Raw genomic sequence first — 18,711 nt, 5'->3', positions numbered from 1 at the left:
ATGCGGCTTAGTTAGTTTTTTGAATATATTATGTAGATTTGTTTGCCTTGAAAGGCGGTACGTGAATTGATGGAAACAGTTATATTTATGGAGTGATTTGCAGTCACGAAATGGCATTAATTTGGAAAGAAAAGTAAAATAAAATTAATAAATAAATAGAATGCGTGCGTAACACAAGAAGAATCATCGCAATGTGATTCCGGACGTCAGGTTTTGGACTGTGTATTAGAGTTTATTCTTCTATGTTATTAGAATATAAATAGTATCCTGAGAGATATTTCATACCAAGGCGACAAACCACAAGTGTCGCTTGAAAGCGAGCAGTCGGAAATCAATGCAGCCTTTCGAACCGTAGCGACACAAGACCTGACTGCACCGTTTCCTCAAGGAGATTTTACCACGCGACACGCGACAAACGATACGAGGATTTCACACCAAAGCGACACAGGTCATTCGGTCCAAGGCAACTTTCATACCGAAGCGACACATGTTGCTGGGAAAGGAGCCAATCAAGAGCAACATTTCACATCGTAGCGGCATGACGGGAAGCACAGGCCAGCGTTCGGTTGGTGAAATCCTCAAGCGATAAGTGTCGCGTGCCGCTTGTCGCTTAGGTGCGCAATCTCACTAAAGCAAGACACTCATTGCATCGCGTATGCGCGAACAACAAACCACGGCAACATGTTGCAAGCTATGGCCCAGTTTGAGCGACGCACAAGCGACAAAGCGACACGTGTGGCTTATCGTGTCGCCTAGATCTGTTGTAATGTTTGGTTTATCGTGTCGCCTATCTGTTGTTCGCAAGCAACGCTTGCTAATAGACTGAAGGCACCATGTCTAGGGTTACCAGACATCCGGTTTTTCCGGACATGTCCTAGATTTTAGCCTTGTGTCCGGGAGGAATTTGAAAAATATCATAAATGTCCTACATTTTGAGCGTCACATAATATTAATTAGGAAAATACGTAACAGGAAAAAAATCATGCAAGTTACAAGTCTTTGGACTGCGCTTCCAAACTCAATGTGAAATTTATTTTGATTCAGTCATTGCCCAAAAAGAAAATAAAAGTTTCTGCTAGAAGCAATTAATGAACAAAGTTTTGGAACCACTTTCTGATAACGTCACTGTTCAATGCCTCAGCAGAATTTCTTGTCTTAGGGTTTATACTGATGGAACAAGGTGTTGCCCATTCTTATTCAATATAATTTGATTGTAAAGCAGGGGTATAGATAGCAAAATTATTCAGCATGTCTGCCAGTCAAGAAAGTCATGGAAGTGAAGGAAAAGTAAAGAAATCAACAAGTAGGTCAAGGCAATAAATTATTCTTGTGGTCAAGAATTCCTGCTATTATAGTGACTGATTGGTTGATTTAGTTTATTTTACTTCACGTTTTCTGTCTATTTGGCTAATCGCGAAGATGAGGATGAATGATGGCAAGATAAGATGGATGGAGGGACAGCCACAAACATATATTATACTGGCTCTGAGTTCAGACGCCAAAGCCTCGCTTGTCTGTCAAACACAGTTCAGTATGCATTAATACGATTTTTTGATTGATTGATTTGGTGTTTTAAGTCCACTTTGTGCACAGTGAGGCTAATCGGGACTTGACCTACAGTTTAAAGTGGGATCCGAACCACTATATGCCTCCATCGGGTATCGAACCCTTGCATTAATACGAGAAAGCAGATCTAATTCTCTTCTTAAATTCAGCTTCAGTTTTCATCTTAACTGTCCCTCTGGTAGGGGTTTTCAATAAATAAATATTTATTTTCTTAATTACTAATTTCCAACTTTACCTAAGTATGGGTCGAATAAATAAACGTTAAGAAAAACTAAAAAAAAGTCCAGAAAAGTCAAGAATTCTGGATATGTTATTTTGGTAGACACCCTGTTATTGAAGTAAAAAAAAAGCTACCCAAGATGAAACTTCTGGAACCATTTCAAATTACGGTAATTGCTGAAGATTTTTTTGCCATTACAGGTCATAATTCAAATGTTGAGAGAGTACTTTCATTACCATCAGCACAACAGACTCACGAGAGAAATTATTTTTTCGTGTTTCGTATTGGTCCCTATAATTTTAAAGAGTTTGACTGTCCACTCTAACATAAATATAGTTTGACTAAACTGAAATGTTGATAAAAATTGTGTCATCCTAAAAAGTACCAGTTAAATCATGTAGTAAGAGGTGCATTACGTAATTAGTATGATTACAAGCTTTGAAATTTTGCATTTAAAAATTCATTAAGAATTATTTTCTTTAAAACTGAAAAGTGTAATTTTGCAACTACTTTCTAACGTGTTCTATAGAAATATGTATTATTTATTGAGAATGTTTTGTGTCCTACATTTTAACTTAGTGTCCTACATTTCGGGACAGCATGTCCTACATTTGCCTTACTTACTCACTTAGTTGGGAACTCCCCCTGTAGCGCGTCGCTTCGGTCTCAGCACCCTTCCTTTAAGGAGCTTTCCGACCGAAGTAACAATTAGCACGCGAATACGCCAATATGAACGTGTCGTTTGCTGTTTGGACCCTCATGTGCAATGAATGCTATTTTACAGTCTGGAAGTGTGTGTCACTAGTGTGACAGTGTGAACATCCCGTGTCGCTTGTCCCATTGGTTTGAAAGTGTCGATGGCACTAAGAAAGTTTTGTGGGGTTCCCCTTGTCGTTTCATGCAATCATCATTATCGTCATCGCCGCGATTAGTTTAAAGCGGAAGAAAAGAGACAGTAAATATCGAAAAGTAAAGAAATCAACAAGTAGGTCAAGGCAATAAATTATTCTTGTGGTCAAGAATTCCTGCTATTATAGTGACTGATTGGTTGATTTAGTTTATTTTACTTCACGTTTTCTGTCTCTTTGGCTAATCGCGAAGATGAGGATGAATGATGGCAAGATAAGATGGATGGAGGGACAGCCACAAACATATATTATACTGGCTCTGAGTTCAGACGCCAAAGCCTCGCTTGTCTGCCAAACACAGTTCAGTATGCATTAATACGATTTTTTGATTGATTGATTTGGTGTTTTAAGTCCACTTTGTGCACAGTGAGGCTAATCGGGACTTGACCTACAGTTTAAAGTGGGATCCGAACCACTATATGCCTCCATCGGGTATCGAACCCTTGCATTAATACGAGAAAGCAGATCTAATTCTCTTCTTAAATTCAGCTTCAGTTTTCATCTTAACTGTCCCTCTGGTAGGGGTTTTCAATAAATAAATATTTATTTTCTTAATTACTAATTTCCAACTTTACCTAAGTATGGGTCGAATAAATAAACGTTAAGAAAAACTAAAAAAAAGTCCAGAAAAGTCAAGAATTCTGGATATGTTATTTTGGTAGACACCCTGTTATTGAAGTAAAAAAAAAGCTACCCAAGATGAAACTTCTGGAACCATTTCAAATTACGGTAATTGCTGAAGATTTTTTTGCCATTACAGGTCATAATTCAAATGTTGAGAGAGTACTTTCATTACCATCAGCACAACAGACTCACGAGAGAAATTATTTTTTCGTGTTTCGTATTGGTCCCTATAATTTTAAAGAGTTTGACTGTCCACTCTAACATAAATATAGTTTGACTAAACTGAAATGTTGATAAAAATTGTGTCATCCTAAAAAGTACCAGTTAAATCATGTAGTAAGAGGTGCATTACGTAATTAGTATGATTACAAGCTTTGAAATTTTGCATTTAAAAATTCATTAAGAATTATTTTCTTTAAAACTGAAAAGTGTAATTTTGCAACTACTTTCTAACGTGTTCTATAGAAATATGTATTATTTATTGAGAATGTTTTGTGTCCTACATTTTAACTTAGTGTCCTACATTTCGGGACAGCATGTCCTACATTTGCCTTACTTACTCACTTAGTTGGGAACTCCCCCTGTAGCGCGTCGCTTCGGTCTCAGCACCCTTCCTTTAAGGAGCTTTCCGACCGAAGTAACAATTAGCACGCGAATACGCCAATATGAACGTGTCGTTTGCTGTTTGGACCCTCATGTGCAATGAATGCTATTTTACAGTCTGGAAGTGTGTGTCACTAGTGTGACAGTGTGAACATCCCGTGTCGCTTGTCCCATTGGTTTGAAAGTGTCGATGTCACTAAGAAAGTTTTGTGGGGTTCCCCTTGTCGTTTCATGCAATCATCATTATCGTCATCGCCGCGATTAGTTTAAAGCGGAAGAAAAGAGACAGTAAATATCGAAAATACAAATGCTTCAGTATGTATATCTTTAAAAGAAATGATGATGATGATAATGCCAAGAGCATTCCACGCGTATTTTTTCTCCCGTATTATTAACGAAAGTATGACGATAACAGGACGTGGTCGACTGTCTAGAATGTTCGTTAATATCTTCGCGACCACTGTACCAAATATCATAGCAATTATCACATTCATTGAAATGCTTCATGTAAAAGAATCAGACGTTGCAGCGAAAACTCAATTTACTTCCATTATAATCAGACGAATACCAAGCACCGGGTTCAACACCAGCGCCTCTAGCGGATCATTTTCGAGTGGAACCAGCCAGAGAGCGCAGAACCGTGCCGTTTTCCACAGTACGTTATTCAAGGCGCTGTAGTAGAACGTTGAATTTTGTAACGAAACATTTTTTTTTCTGTATTTCAAAACTCGTTCTGGAGATATTTCAGATATATCCTCTCTCAAGGAAAGTCTAGAAAGACACTACAAAAAATAATAACACTATTGTTACAAGCGTTTGGAAACACGTAATGTTTATATCTCAAACTAGACATATTTAAATATCTTTTAAACATCCTTTTATCCTTTTGTTAAAAATAAAAAGCGTCATATGCATGCTAACAATATGATATAAAAGGAACAGACACCCCCACACACTCCCACACCCCTTCCCACACACACACAGAGAGGTGTAGGTCACATCTCTTTCTTTGTAATTCTGAGAATATATCACTTTAAACAAGTAGAAAAATTTTCGGAATACATCACAATCATATTTATTTGTTGAGGAAAAGCGTGCAATATATATATATATATATATATATATATATATATATTAATATTAATTTATGTTTACAAACGTACAATACATATCACTCAACATTCTGAACATATTGAACACTTTAACACACAGAGGTTTGAAACGTTCTTAAAATTAAGATCGTCATGACTGTCTATTAAATAGATTCTTCTATTTAAAAGCCAACACGAGTCCGATATATAATTTCCATTTTTACTACAACTGTTCAAACATTCATACTAAGAGCTTATTATCCATATTGTTAACATTACTTGAATGGTTCAAGTTATGAAAGTGCACTTGAGTTTGAGCTCTTCAAAAGTCTTGGGTAATGTACACTGCTTGTTTGATTGCCGTAGCTTTTTCAAACATGCCTTCTCCTTTCCTTGGATATACTTGACGTTAGGCAACATGAAAATGCGATTCCGGCTAACTGTAATGAAAGCAAATTATTAGGATTAATTAAATATGAATGAATATCAGCAATTCCAGAGGTGACTTGACATTTTAGAAGAAGTTTTATTATAATATTATTTCTTTGTACATGATTCTGGGAACATAATGAAAAAATAACAACTCATGAAATCTACAAGCAGTAATTTTTCTTCTTGTAAAGAAAATTTCTTCAAATGTATTCTGTCAGCACTATAACAAAATAAATTTGGAGCTAGCACACTGACACAATTGGCAACCTATGAATCTAGATTTTCTGAATTGAAGTTAGTGACTATTGGTGAGGTATTTTTACTTTAGTGTTTAGAAACACAATGTAAAGATGTTCTTCTTTAAAATTTGTACAGTCACGGATACTTCTGGGTTGTAACGATTTCATTGAAAGTAATGAAACGTATTCATTACAACCCAGAAATGTCCATGACTGTACATCACATTGCTCTTTACTGATATATAATTTTGACTATCAAGATTGACATTCATCTGAAATGCTCATATACGTATATACTTTCCATAGATTTTTAATGAAAATTTTAGAATGTCGTTTCTATGAAATTGATTATGTAATAATAATACAACTAATGGTAACAATTATTAATATAAACTTCTACTAATGAGAGTATTATTGATATAGACTTGAGGAGGCACTTTTACTCGAAACATGATTAATGAATATTTGGCAAAATATTTTCCCTAATATATATATATATATATATATATATATATATATATATATATATATATATATATAGAGAGAGAGAGAGAGAGAGAGTTAACGTTAGTAATACACTGAAATCAATCGTTCACAGATTTTTTTGGGGGGTGCTGGAATTGTAACTATGGATATTACATAGCTGCATTCTGGGTGGAGGGGCGAGAAGCATAATAAAATACTTCGTAATTGCAATTTATAATCTAAGTTTTAAAAATTGTTCAAAGACAAAAAATGTAATCGGGAAGCCATTTTACGGAGGGGTGTGTTGCATTTATTTGTCCCCCCCCCCCGAGTTCTTTTCTAGTTTCATTTGAAAATTTTCTTTTTTCAAAATTTCGGAACGGGTTATAGCCTCATCAGCTCACCCCGTGAGTACGCCATAGTTATTCTTATATTTTGTTATAATTCTCCCAACCTCATTCAAAGAAAATTTTTGAATGAGGGAAATTTTGGTCACGAAACTTGTGTTGTGTGACTTTTCACATGAAATCTCATATTTTTTGGAATTTGCAATTATCTCTAATTTATTTTGGAATAAGTGGTATAACTTCGTAACAAGTTCTGACCTGGTGTATTCATTTTACACTTTGCTTTTCGAAGTAACTGACTTATTGCTTTGGCTATTCCCTTGGAATAGAAATTCATTGGTACGGATTTTAAAAATATAATACCATAAATATAGAGATATTTTCTATGTCTACAATCAAATGAATGATGTCGGTTTCCGGGTCGATAAGTTCACTGACCCGTTCGAACAGCCCCTATTTTCTCGCGACGCCCATGAAATGAAAATGATAATAATAGAGCAGAATAGACATACCTTAATTTACCCTATAATCACGAATATAAGAGTCCTAGTTAGGCAATATGAAGTACAGTCACGGACACTACCGGCTTGTAAGGAATACATTGACTTTCAATGGAATCGTTACAAGCCGGCAGTGTCCGTGACTGTACAAATGTGTATTTGTACTCAATATCTAATTAATCGGAGACCAACATTTGATATGCATTAAAACATCTCTGCATTGATACAATCGTAATATCTAAATATATCTCTACATTGTAGAATGTACAGTCACCGGCAATAAAAATCGGACGACACCTAGATTCTGAGATAACTTGGTGACTCTGAAGACTCTATCATTCTGAATCTAGCAATGTTTTTAATTTTAAAACACCTTACAAAGACTACCATACTGAAAAAAAACGCTTGTGCTAAAGATACACAGATAGTGGTTCCTGGAGATCCAAAGCAAATTTTGGTCAACGTTTAACCTCAGTGGTATAAAAATTATGTTGATTGCAACCATTTTAATTATTTTAACATCAACCATTTTTATTTGCTTTACTTTACTTCGTTTTTTGTGACACTTTTGGCTAATTTGCGAAGATGGTGATGAGTAATGACATGACGAAATTGATGAATGAACACTTACAAACATCCATGCCCAGACCAGGATTCGAACCCGGGACCCCCTGGCGTCGTAGCGCGATGAGATAACCACTGCAGTACGGGGCCTGGCCAAAGAGATTATCTGTTGACCGTAATGTAGGGTGATCTTCCGTCCCGTTTTGACCGGAACAGTCCCGTTCTAGAAGCATATTCCAATCGCCTCGTCGATATTATTAAAAAAACACTATTTGTCCCGTTTTTTAAAAGTCTAGGAGTTATCTTGAAAACCAAATCTAAATTTGAGAGACATATAATGCTAAAAATAAAAAGTTGATGGAATTTTTAAAGTAGCGTTATGGCCGTCGAGAAAGTTCGAGGAGACAGTTGTATTGATTTGTGTGTCCGTTATTTGTAGAGCATGGTCAAGAAGCGTACTACATGTAGTTTAAATACGAAACTGCAACAAGAATTTTAATTCCTGCATCTTGACACAAACTCAAGAGACTTATCTCGCGTTGTGGGTCAGATATGTGGAGAATTTTATGAACGGTTGGTGAAGAATAAAGTTGTTCTCAAGAAGATTGGTTCTTCTGTTAAATATTTCTGGCACTCATCAACTCATGCGTTTGGTGAATCTTGTTCTTGCTCGAAACGCACGGAAAGAGACCTTTGGGACAGCATAACGAACTTCACGGAAGCACTTATGGGACGGCCAGTTACCACAACTCGTTTAACGCGTTAAACTCGTGCGACTTTCGGAACGGGCCCATGGTCACCCTACCAAAATGTGATGTGGAACTCGTAGGACCACTGTTTGTGTTGTTTTAACACCAATTTTTCTCCTCTATCTATTTACGTACATGTGGGCACACTTACTTCAACAACGCCAATGGCTATAGCGACCGCTCCGGCAACAACGGCCCATTCATCAACAAATGCTGTCACTTTGTCGAGGCAACCTTCGGTGTAATTCTGGCAGGAATCCGGAATTGGGAATGTCGGATAATAATCATAATCATCACGTCCATTCATTCCGCAACATTCAAACTGAGAAAGAAAATGACGTAAATGAATTATGAGGTAAACTACCTTCAATGTAGCACAACACAGAGAAACTTGCAAAAAATAATAATAAATAAATAAATAAAAACGCATTCCAGCCTTACGTGTGTAACGCTTTAAATATTTTGACTTCATTTGTCTGCGAAGCATATGCAAATTATATGCATTCATGTACAAATTATATGTATTCACAAAGATTTAAACCTTAACGCAATTAAAAACAATAATAATTTCCATATTATTTCATTTTGCTTTTACATGGAGTAGGATCATTTTTTGTGGAATGTCCCTTATATTCATTTTAATGAGGGAAGCATTACAAACATAATAATTGCAACTTTTACATTGTGCACTTTGTAAACGATCATAGCCTTCTTCATCTTTTAAATACCCAAGGCGTAGTGGAAACGTCGGCGCTTCGTAATTATGGCAGGGGTCCCGAGTTCAATACGTGGTGCAAGCACATAGTGGTTCGGGTCCTATTTGAACTGTAGGTCCAGTCTCGATAAGCCTACATGTGCATAAAGTTGACTTAAACACTCAATCAGCAGAGGAAGCACCTATATTAACAATGAGGACGAGAGAAACATATATAGTGGCTGCGATTGTGGGGGCAAGGACGGTAGTCCCTCCCGTTGTCTACCAGGAGAATGTAAACTGTCCCCCCTCCACCCCCAGTTTTGGCACCGAATCGCCGCCGATGAATATGTACGTACATATCATAGTTTTCAACTTCAGTCACATTGCATGTATTTCCTAAATGATGGAATGTATTTTCTAATTATTTCACATTCCACATGGGCGCAAGCACTGAGCGGTCACTTGACTACCTTGTAATAAGGGGAAATTGGCCACTTCTCCTCCCTCACTCCCTTTTATTTGTAACTCTTTTCTCTATTTCTTTTCTTGTATTTTTTATCTAGCTTTCGATCTTCTCTCACTTTTAGTAACTTTTTGTTCGTCCTCACTTCCCCTCTATTTTATCATTTCCTCTTCTACGTTTCCGTCTGTTTCTTCTTTATTCTTTCTCCCTATCTATCTTCTGCTATTCATCTTCCTTCCTTCTCTCTCTCTCTCTCTCTCTCTCTCTCTCTCTCTCTCTCTCTTTCTGCCTGTCTTTCTTCTATATTTCTCATTCTTTCTCTCGCGCACTTCTCGCTTTCTTTTCCTCTCTCTCACTTCTTTAATTATTTTTTCTTTCGCTTTCCTACTTCTTCTTCTGTCTGTCGCTTCCTTTTTTTCTGTGTGATCCCCTCGCTACTGCATTTCACTACCTTTCGCCTCCCTCCTTTCTTTGTGCGACGTACGTACGTGTGGGTGTGTGTTCCGCTTCTCGATTCTCTTTCATCATCTGTCTCTCACTTATTTCCTTTTCTCTCTGACTTTTTTATTCAGTTCCTTTTTCTCATTCTCTACCGCTTCTATTATATCTACTTTTCCCTCCATCTCCCTTAAAATACTTGTCTTATTATATATTTGAATTAGGTTACTTTACGCCGCTTTCTGCCACTTTTGGCTAATCGCTACGATGAGGATGAGCGATAATATGATGAAATAGATGAAGAGATACTCACAAAGAACATTCATGCTCAGGCAGCGATTCGAACCCAGGATGCATGGCGTCATAGCGTACTGTGTTTCCGCCACCGATTTCGGCTCTCATTTTATGTAAACATATTGTCACTAAGCAGCCGCGTTGGTGTTGTCGGTAGGACGTCTGACTGCGGGTTCGATTCCCGGAATGGGTGATCTGAGGTAGGAATTTTCCGGCCTTGCCACTTATAAAGCGGCCATGGGGCTCACCCAGCCTCAAATCAATGGATACCTGGGGCAACTTCTGGGGGGAGGGTGGGTAAAGACGGCTGGAGCGTGGTGGTGATCACTTAGTCTCCAAAATGGCCGAGATAGAAGAATGTCTGGGGCTCTACTTCCACATGTATATGCCGCATGGCATAGTGCAATGTGTACGGGCACCTTCACCTTAATGTCAATATATGTAACTTAACTATAACTTACCCGAGCCGGGGGGTGGGGAGAATGCCAAGTCAACTGTGAAAATTGTTTTAAAAAAATTAAAATAAATTACAATGTTCCCCAGGGTGTTCACAATATTTCTGTATTACTTTTGTTTACAAAAACATAAATATAATGCAAATAGGAAGCAAAATGCACTAGGTGGGCCTATTAGGCGCCATCTTTGAATACGTGATATTTTTGAGACACTCATGCCAGTGACTGTCAATTGGTTTGTAATGATGGTAATTTTTTTAATTATTATAATTAATGAACAACTACACCTCTGTAAACAAAAGCATTAAATAAAAAATATTGTTTTTTTGTGAGATTTAGTGAATGGTAAAATATGCTTGTGACACTCGTGAAATAATTGGTTACTATTTCTTATTCATGATGAGAAAGCAGAAGCAGTGATTCAATAAGAAAACGGTTTCTTAAATTTTAATGTGGATCTGTCTTACCCCCTCAGGTAAGTATTTTTCTCGTACGGCACGGGTAAGTAAGTGTTAAGGACACACTATTTGATTTTGAGGCCTTGCAATTTTTAAAAAATTATTTATTTTCTTTATTTTTATTATTATTATTTTGCAGGGTCTTGTGCCATTTTGCATTCAGAACCGCAAATTTCCCAATTGTGGAAATAAAGAACTCTGAGCAACTCACCGTTTCTTGGATACTGTCCCACAATTCCTTTGCCGCGGCAACTCCATTGATGTAATCAATCATTGTTCTGTTAGCTTCTGTCTGCAGATCCTGTTCCAGTTGGTCCCTGGATACGAAGGCGACGATCCCGATAACAATTTCCAGGATAAAGATGACAATTAGACAAAATGAGAACTGAAAGAAATATGAAACGTCGAAAAATGAGACAAATATACATGATTGCATTTAGCATAGCATTGTGGGATCAACCAACGAGTTAGAATATATACATAGATTGTATGTAGCGCCTCCCGTCCAAGCAAAGACCCTACCAGGTCTGCAGGCAGGCGCGTGGCCAGAAATTTTTGTAGGCGGTCAGGCAATTGATAAGAACTAGAATAATAGAAATAATAACATTAACCATCATGGTTATAAGAATTATTATAAAAATAATATACAAATTGTATTCCAAATTTTATTATTACTATTATTTATAATATAATTATATTCCTTGGGGAGTATTTCTACTTGTTCTACTATAGATGCCGACCTCTGTGGCGAAATGGTTAGCACATCACACTACGACACCAGAGATCCTGGGTCGAATACCGACCTGGGCATGGGTGTTCTTTGTAAGTGTCCCTTCATTAATTTCATCATACATCACTCATCCTTATCGTCGCGATTAGCCAAAAAGTTAAAGAAAAGCGACGCTAAGTAACAAAAAATCAAATCAAATCTCTCTACCAGATGAGTAAATATCCAACACAACCCTTTTCTTTTCTTTTTACATGTTACACCGTTGAAGTACACATAGTTGTTTTTCTATTTCTTAAAATTAACTTTTACACATCTCGTTCAAGAAAAAACGTTAAAAGTTAAGGGAAAATTTGGGTCATAAAGTTTATGTTGTGTGACGTGTCATAAAAAAACCTCTAATTTTTGGTATTTCCTCATCTTTTTCAGCAGCATGTTGATAGAGTGCATATAGTATCTTCATTTAAAATATATATATTTTGCATTTGCATATTATATCCACTTTAAGTGCTCGATTATGTTAATGTTAAAAAATTCAAAGATACTAAAAAAAGAAACTTTAAAAGGGAAAACAGCATAAAAAGCATTCATCCGGCAAGAAAACTTCAATACATACAACCAATATACAAATGCATCTTCCTAAATTTTCATGACTGTTGATAATAAACTTACCATGTGAAGAAGACATTTGTTCTCCTTCTTGGCCCCACAGCATCCGAAAAATGCGATGACAAAAACAATCGCTCCAGCAACAATGAGAACAATTGGGGGAGCTGATACATTCGTGTCCAAGATGTCGCTGTACTTGCTGAAGTTTGTTTCAATGACAATTCCCACTGCTAGAAGAGCTATACCAGCCAACTGAAATGAAAAATGCACATTATTAAATCAACATATATTTCACATGGCATGATCTGGATCAAGTCCATAGTTTTGGGATTTCTTCAGGGGTCTCACTGAGGCAAGACTCAACGCATTTAGCCCTTTCCTTCTTACATCAGGCCAAATGCGTTGCTTGTTAAGGCTTAGTTAGGTCTCTTAGCTGGAAAAACTACAGTGTATTTTTGCTAAGAAAGCTAAACCCAATATGCCTAACCTAACAACCAAGGCATTCCGCACTTACGTCAGAATACAAGTGAGTATCGTAAGGTGACTCGTGCTTGATACCCGGTAAGGGTACATTGCACGGTGGTTCGGATCCTTCTATAAGCTGTAGGTCCAGTCCCGATTAGCCAATCTGTGCATAAAGTGGAATTAAAACAACACATCAAACTGAAAATCATAATTTTGGAACAGGCTTTTTCATAAATAATAGAATTATCTCGGCTCTTAAAACAGTAGAATTTATTAATGATAGGATATCATATGCAGTTTTACAGGGTAGGTGGTGTAAAATTATTTTAATAAACATACATGTACCAACGGAAGATAAAGAAGATAATACTAAAGATGATTTTTATACAGAGTTAGAACAGGTCTTTGATAAATTTTCTCAGTATGATATGAAAATTCTGTTAGGTGACTGTAATGCACAGATTGGCAAAGAAGAGACATTTAAACCCACGATTGGTAAAGAAAGTCTTCATGAATTAAGTAATGATAATGGTATAAGATTGATTACTTTTGCAACCTCAAAGAATTTAATTGCGAAAAGTACCACTTTTAAACATAAAGATATCCATAAATATACCTGGTCTTCTCCAGATGGTAAAACTCATAATCAGATAGATCATATTCTCATTGATAAGAGAAGGCATACTAGTATAATTGACGTTCGTACACATAGAGGTGCTGACTGTGCCAGTGACCATTATTTAGTAATTTCTAAATTAAGAGAAAGACTCTCAGTGATAAATCATAAGCAACAAAATCTAAAAATTCTAAAATTTGATACAGGAAAGTTTACTGATGAAAGAATTAAGAAAGATTACCAAATTAAACTGTCAAATAGATTTGATGTTTTGCAGGATTTAAATGATGATGAAAATATAAATGAAACAGACATAAATAAGAATTGGGAGCACATACGTAATGCAATAGAATCAGCAGCTAAAGAAAATATAGGATACCATAAACCGAGAAAAAGTAAGCCATGGTTTGATAATGAATGTCATAATCTAATAGAAATAAGAAATCAGGCTAGACTTAGTTGGTTAAATAACTCTGATGATACAAATCTAAACAATTATAATAGAATAAAGCGAGAAGTTAACCGCACGTTTAGAAGTAAAAAAAGAGATTACTTGAAAAGCAAAATTAACGAAATTGAAACAAACAGCAAGAATAAAAATATCAGAGATTTATATAAAGGTGTAAATGAGTTTAGAAAGGGGTGTCAACCTAAAGTAAACTTGATAAAAGATAAAGACGGTGATTTTCTAGCTGACCCAAGCGATATTCTAAATAGATGGAAGAACTACTTTAATGACCTTTTAAATGTTCATGTAGGAGATAAATCAGAAGTAAATGAAGTACACACAGCAGAACCTTTAGTTCCAGAACCTAACTTGACTGAAGTTAAAGATGCTATTAAAAGGCTAAAGAATAACAAAGCACCTGGCATTGATTTAATACCAGCTGAGTTAATTAAATAAGGTGGGAATTCATTAATATGTCAAATTCATAAATTAATTGGTTTAATATGGAATAAAGAAGAAATCCCTCAACAGTGGAAAGAATCCATAATTGTTCCTGTGTTTAAAAAAGGTGATAAAATGAACTGCAATAATTACCGTGGAATTTCTCTACTCTCAACAACATATAAAATATTATCTAACATTCTTTTAACAAGACTAACCCCATATGCTAATGAAATTATAGGTGATTATCAATGTGGATTTAAACGTAACAGATCAACTACAGATCAAATTTTTCACATCAGACAGACACTTGAAAAAAGTGGGAATATAATCAAAATGTCCATCAGCTATTCATTGATTTCAAAAAAGCATATGATTCAGTCAAAAGAGATAAATTATATAATATATTAGTAGAGTTTGGAATACCTAAGAAGCTTGTTAGTATGATAAAAATATGCACCAGTGAAACAGAAAGTAAAATTCGTGTGGGTATTAATATGTCTGACAAATTTACAATTCATGATGGGTTAAAACAAGGAGATGCATTATCTCCATTGCTCTTTAATTTTGCCTTAGAATATGCTGTTAGGAAGGTAAAAGAAACTAAAGAAGGACTAAAATTAAATGGTGTGACTCAGTTGTTAGCATATGCAGATGATGTAGACTTACTGGGGGATGATGTGAATACAATTAAGAATAATGCTAAAATATTTTTCAAAACTGCTAAAGAGATAGGTTTAGAAGTTAACAAAGAGAAAACTAAATATATGCTTACAGGCCGAAACCAAGTGTTAGGTAATAATGAAAATCTAATTATTGATAACAACTCGTTTGAACCAGTTTCCAAATTCAAATACTTAGGAGTAATATTAACAAATGAAAATTATATTAAAGAGGAAATAAAAAGTAGGCTTAATTCAGGAAATGCATGTTACTTCTCTCTTCATAAACTTTTGTCTTCTCGTTTAATATCTAAGAAAGTAAAAGTTAAAATATAGAAAACAGTAATTTTGCCTGTAGTATTATATGGATGTGAAACTTGGTCCCTTACATTGAAAGGAACATAAATTGAGAGTATTTGAAAATAAGATCCTTAGGAAAATATTTGGACCTAAAAGGGATGAGGAGACAGGTGAGTGGAGAAGGTTACATAATTTAGAACTACATAATTTGTATTCATGTCCAGATATTATTAGAATAATTAAATCAAGAAGACTTAGGTGGGCAGGCCATGTGGCACGAATGGGAGAGGAAAGAAGAGTTTACAGGATTCTTGTTGGGAAACCAGATGGTAAGAGACCTGTAGAAAGGCCAAGACGAAGATGGAGGGACAATGTTGAGATGGACCTAAGGGAAATCGGTAGGGATGGAAAAGAGTATATAGAACTTGCTCAAGATAGGGAAAGATGGAAGGCCTGTGTTGCTGCAGCCATGAACCTTCGGGTTTAAGAAGGCTAGGGAGTTAGTTCATCGAACAAACAAGTTATACCCTTTTTCTAGTGGTGTAACCAGTGTTGCCAAACTGGATTTGCATAAGGAAGTTAAGTTGCACCGTAAAGAAGCTAAGGTACCTGTACCCAATATGGCCTACCTAAGGTTTGCGATTGTTTCAAACGGTGTACAAAATCAGAAAGGTAAAACTAGTGTCAAGAGTGAAAGGAGGGAACATATTATTTCAAAATAATAACATGGCTGCAGGGAAGATTTTATTAAAAAGTTACGTTTAGGCCATATTGGGTACATATGTACTCAATTTGGCCTAGTCATATATTTTGTTTTTTCACATCAAAATATGCAACAGAAATTATAAAGAAAGTACATCGATGTTGTTTTTTATAGGTAGATTAGTATTTTGATACACACCCATTATATTTATATAATGACATATGAGATTTGCACAAGGAAATAACATTGTTTACAAACCAATAAACAAGGAAGTGAAATGTAACCATTTGTTACCATAAGACCATGGATTACACATCACAGTCTGGGCAAATAGAAGGTCCTTTAACATCCTTAGTGAGTTCCACACACTCTACTTCAACATAAGAGTAACAAATATCACATTTGTGCATGTTTTTCACGATATTTTCCTATGTTGGCCATATTGAGTACACCTTACATAGTGTTCTTTTTTCCTTCGTTATAAACAGTACTTTAGATTAAAGTCTAAACTAAGTAAATTGTTGTAATGTACAAATTATGAGCTATCATAACATGTACTAGAGATATTAACACCTCTACCTAGGAAGATGTAGTAAGTAATATCTTGACTATATTGGATCACGTAGAACACAATCGCAAGGTCCAGTTATTTCGCTTCTTTGTCTTCACGTTACTGTACAGTAGGTACAGGCAACAGGCTCTATCACGTCATTCGGATAGTCTAAATTTCATACTAACGTAATTTATTTAATTAACCATGTAACTACTTGGGAACAGTAAATATACCATATTAGGTACTGGTCTGTGTTGGGTTCAAGTACCTTAGATTTTCGAAGATGTAATAAATTCGACGATGCAAGGAATTTCCTAGCGGGGGGGGGGGGGCAGGGTGATACTTTATGACTTTATGACCCTATTCTTTACTGGGGAGATAGCATTACCTCACTTCCCCCCGACTTTGAACACTGTTGCCCCCGTGAGGAAATATCATGTAAGGGATCTTGCCTCCTGCAACCCGACTCAGGCAGCGCATTCCTGGATTGCTCCTCTTCGATATAAGAACCCATGGATGATCCATTGTAGCGTAGACCGCCGCGTCAGTGTTTGCGCTATCGGCAAGAGAGGCACTCGCGGCCGTATATCGGCATCGTAGAGTGTGGATGAAGCAAGCACACAACAGTTTCCGTAATTAAAAAAAGTGATTTACTTACTAGATCTATAAAAGGATGTGTTCAAACTAGTCTCCTTCGATGCGCACACATTTTTGATACATCTTTATTAAGACACCCACTAACGTAAGCTGCCGAAGGGGCCTAGAAACCGGTTTTTACGGAGGTCCTGAAAGTAGACAGGAGACTGTGAAGTGATAAGGGTCCTTGTTTTGTATTGTGTGGCCTGTTTATTAGTCTCGTGAATGTGAAGTGATAGGGTGCTTGTTACGTATTGCGTTTTTTCTAGTGTATTCAACCGCAAAGTGTGTTATGGGTCAGCAAATATTTTCTACTGTACAGCGTGTATTTATTTATGATTCACATGTGTTAACTCAATCGGAACGTGAAGTTCAAATGCGATTTGAAACAAGATGCCTTGGTGTAAAACTTCCATGTCGTAAATAAATCACTCTTTAAACGAGAGACTTGCGCGCATTATTCACGAACAGTCTACAGTGCCGACATAGGGCCGCGAGCGTCTCGCTTGAGGATAGCGCAAACACTGATGCGTCGGTCTACACTTCAATGTACAACAATATACACTGCAGAGTATTCACCTCCTCAAAAACTCAAAGCTTCTACTCCCTCTGTCCCATAATTATTGTCCGGTACACCTTTGTTGGTTGTGTCATAATATTTGCCCGATATTCAAACTGTGACATTGGTGCATACAGAAGAAGAACATGAAACAAGGGAATGAGTCATACAACTTTATTACTCAAGGATCAGTACAAATTGTGCTTTCTGCCTCTTCGTCTCTCATTCCTGTACTACCATTTTGGCATACCGGACTATAATTATGGGACAGAGGGAGTAATTCATTTAGCAGATGGCCGCGGTGGCTCAGTCGGTAACGCGTCTGACTACCATGCTAAAGGCCCTGGGTTCGATCCCCGGCCGGTTCAAATCCTGGAACTTTTCTAACGTTGGAAGCGGAAGCGTCGAATGACATGGGTACCCGGGGGAAAAACCCTGGGGGGTAAAGGGGGTCAGGGCCGTGATGCTGATCACATCACCCCCGCTCACGACTGGATCAAGAAAGTGTGGGGCGTTACTCCCACACCCCCTATACGCCTTCATGGCGTGGTGCTAAGCACAGGGGAGCACTTTACCTTTTTTTTATACTTACAGCAAACACAAAGTTGAATAAGAACAACATGTATTTAACTAGAGACATTCCACACGTCTGCATCTTGTATCAATGAAAGAGGACACTCGCACACTAATAGGAAAACCAGACTAATGTCTCACTAACGGAAAGAGAAAACTACAGGTGCTTATGAAAACCACAAAGCTGCATCTGATTGATACTGTCCCATGAGAGAAGTTTACACGCGGGTTATGTACAGATCTTATCTATTTCCCTAGCCACGTCAAACGTTGATAGTGGATCCAGGTAACTAACGCCATAATACA

At 36.7% G+C, this 18,711-nt stretch overlaps 1 protein-coding gene across 1 annotated transcript; it reads right to left on the bottom strand.

The window, feature by feature from the left end:
• Positions 1-5,086: 5,086 nt before the first annotated feature.
• On the bottom strand, positions 5,087-18,600 carry LOC145988106 (23 kDa integral membrane protein-like). Its single transcript, XM_083122957.1, has 5 exons — positions 18,425-18,600; positions 12,513-12,701; positions 11,325-11,498; positions 8,460-8,630; positions 5,087-5,452 (listed from the first exon to the last, which is right to left on the bottom strand). Exons 1-5 carry the CDS (start codon positions 18,485-18,487, stop codon positions 5,384-5,386), a joined length of 666 nt encoding a protein of 221 aa, XP_082979083.1. The 5' UTR covers positions 18,488-18,600; the 3' UTR covers positions 5,087-5,383.
• Positions 18,601-18,711: the final 111 nt, after the last annotated feature.

The sequence above is a fragment of the Lepisma saccharinum genome, chromosome 1 (genome assembly GCF_977018435.1).
Source record: "Lepisma saccharinum chromosome 1, izLepSacc3.1, whole genome shotgun sequence".
NCBI classification, from domain to species: domain Eukaryota; kingdom Metazoa; phylum Arthropoda; class Insecta; order Zygentoma; family Lepismatidae; genus Lepisma; species Lepisma saccharinum.
This window is presented reverse-complemented; position numbering and strand designations above follow the sequence as displayed.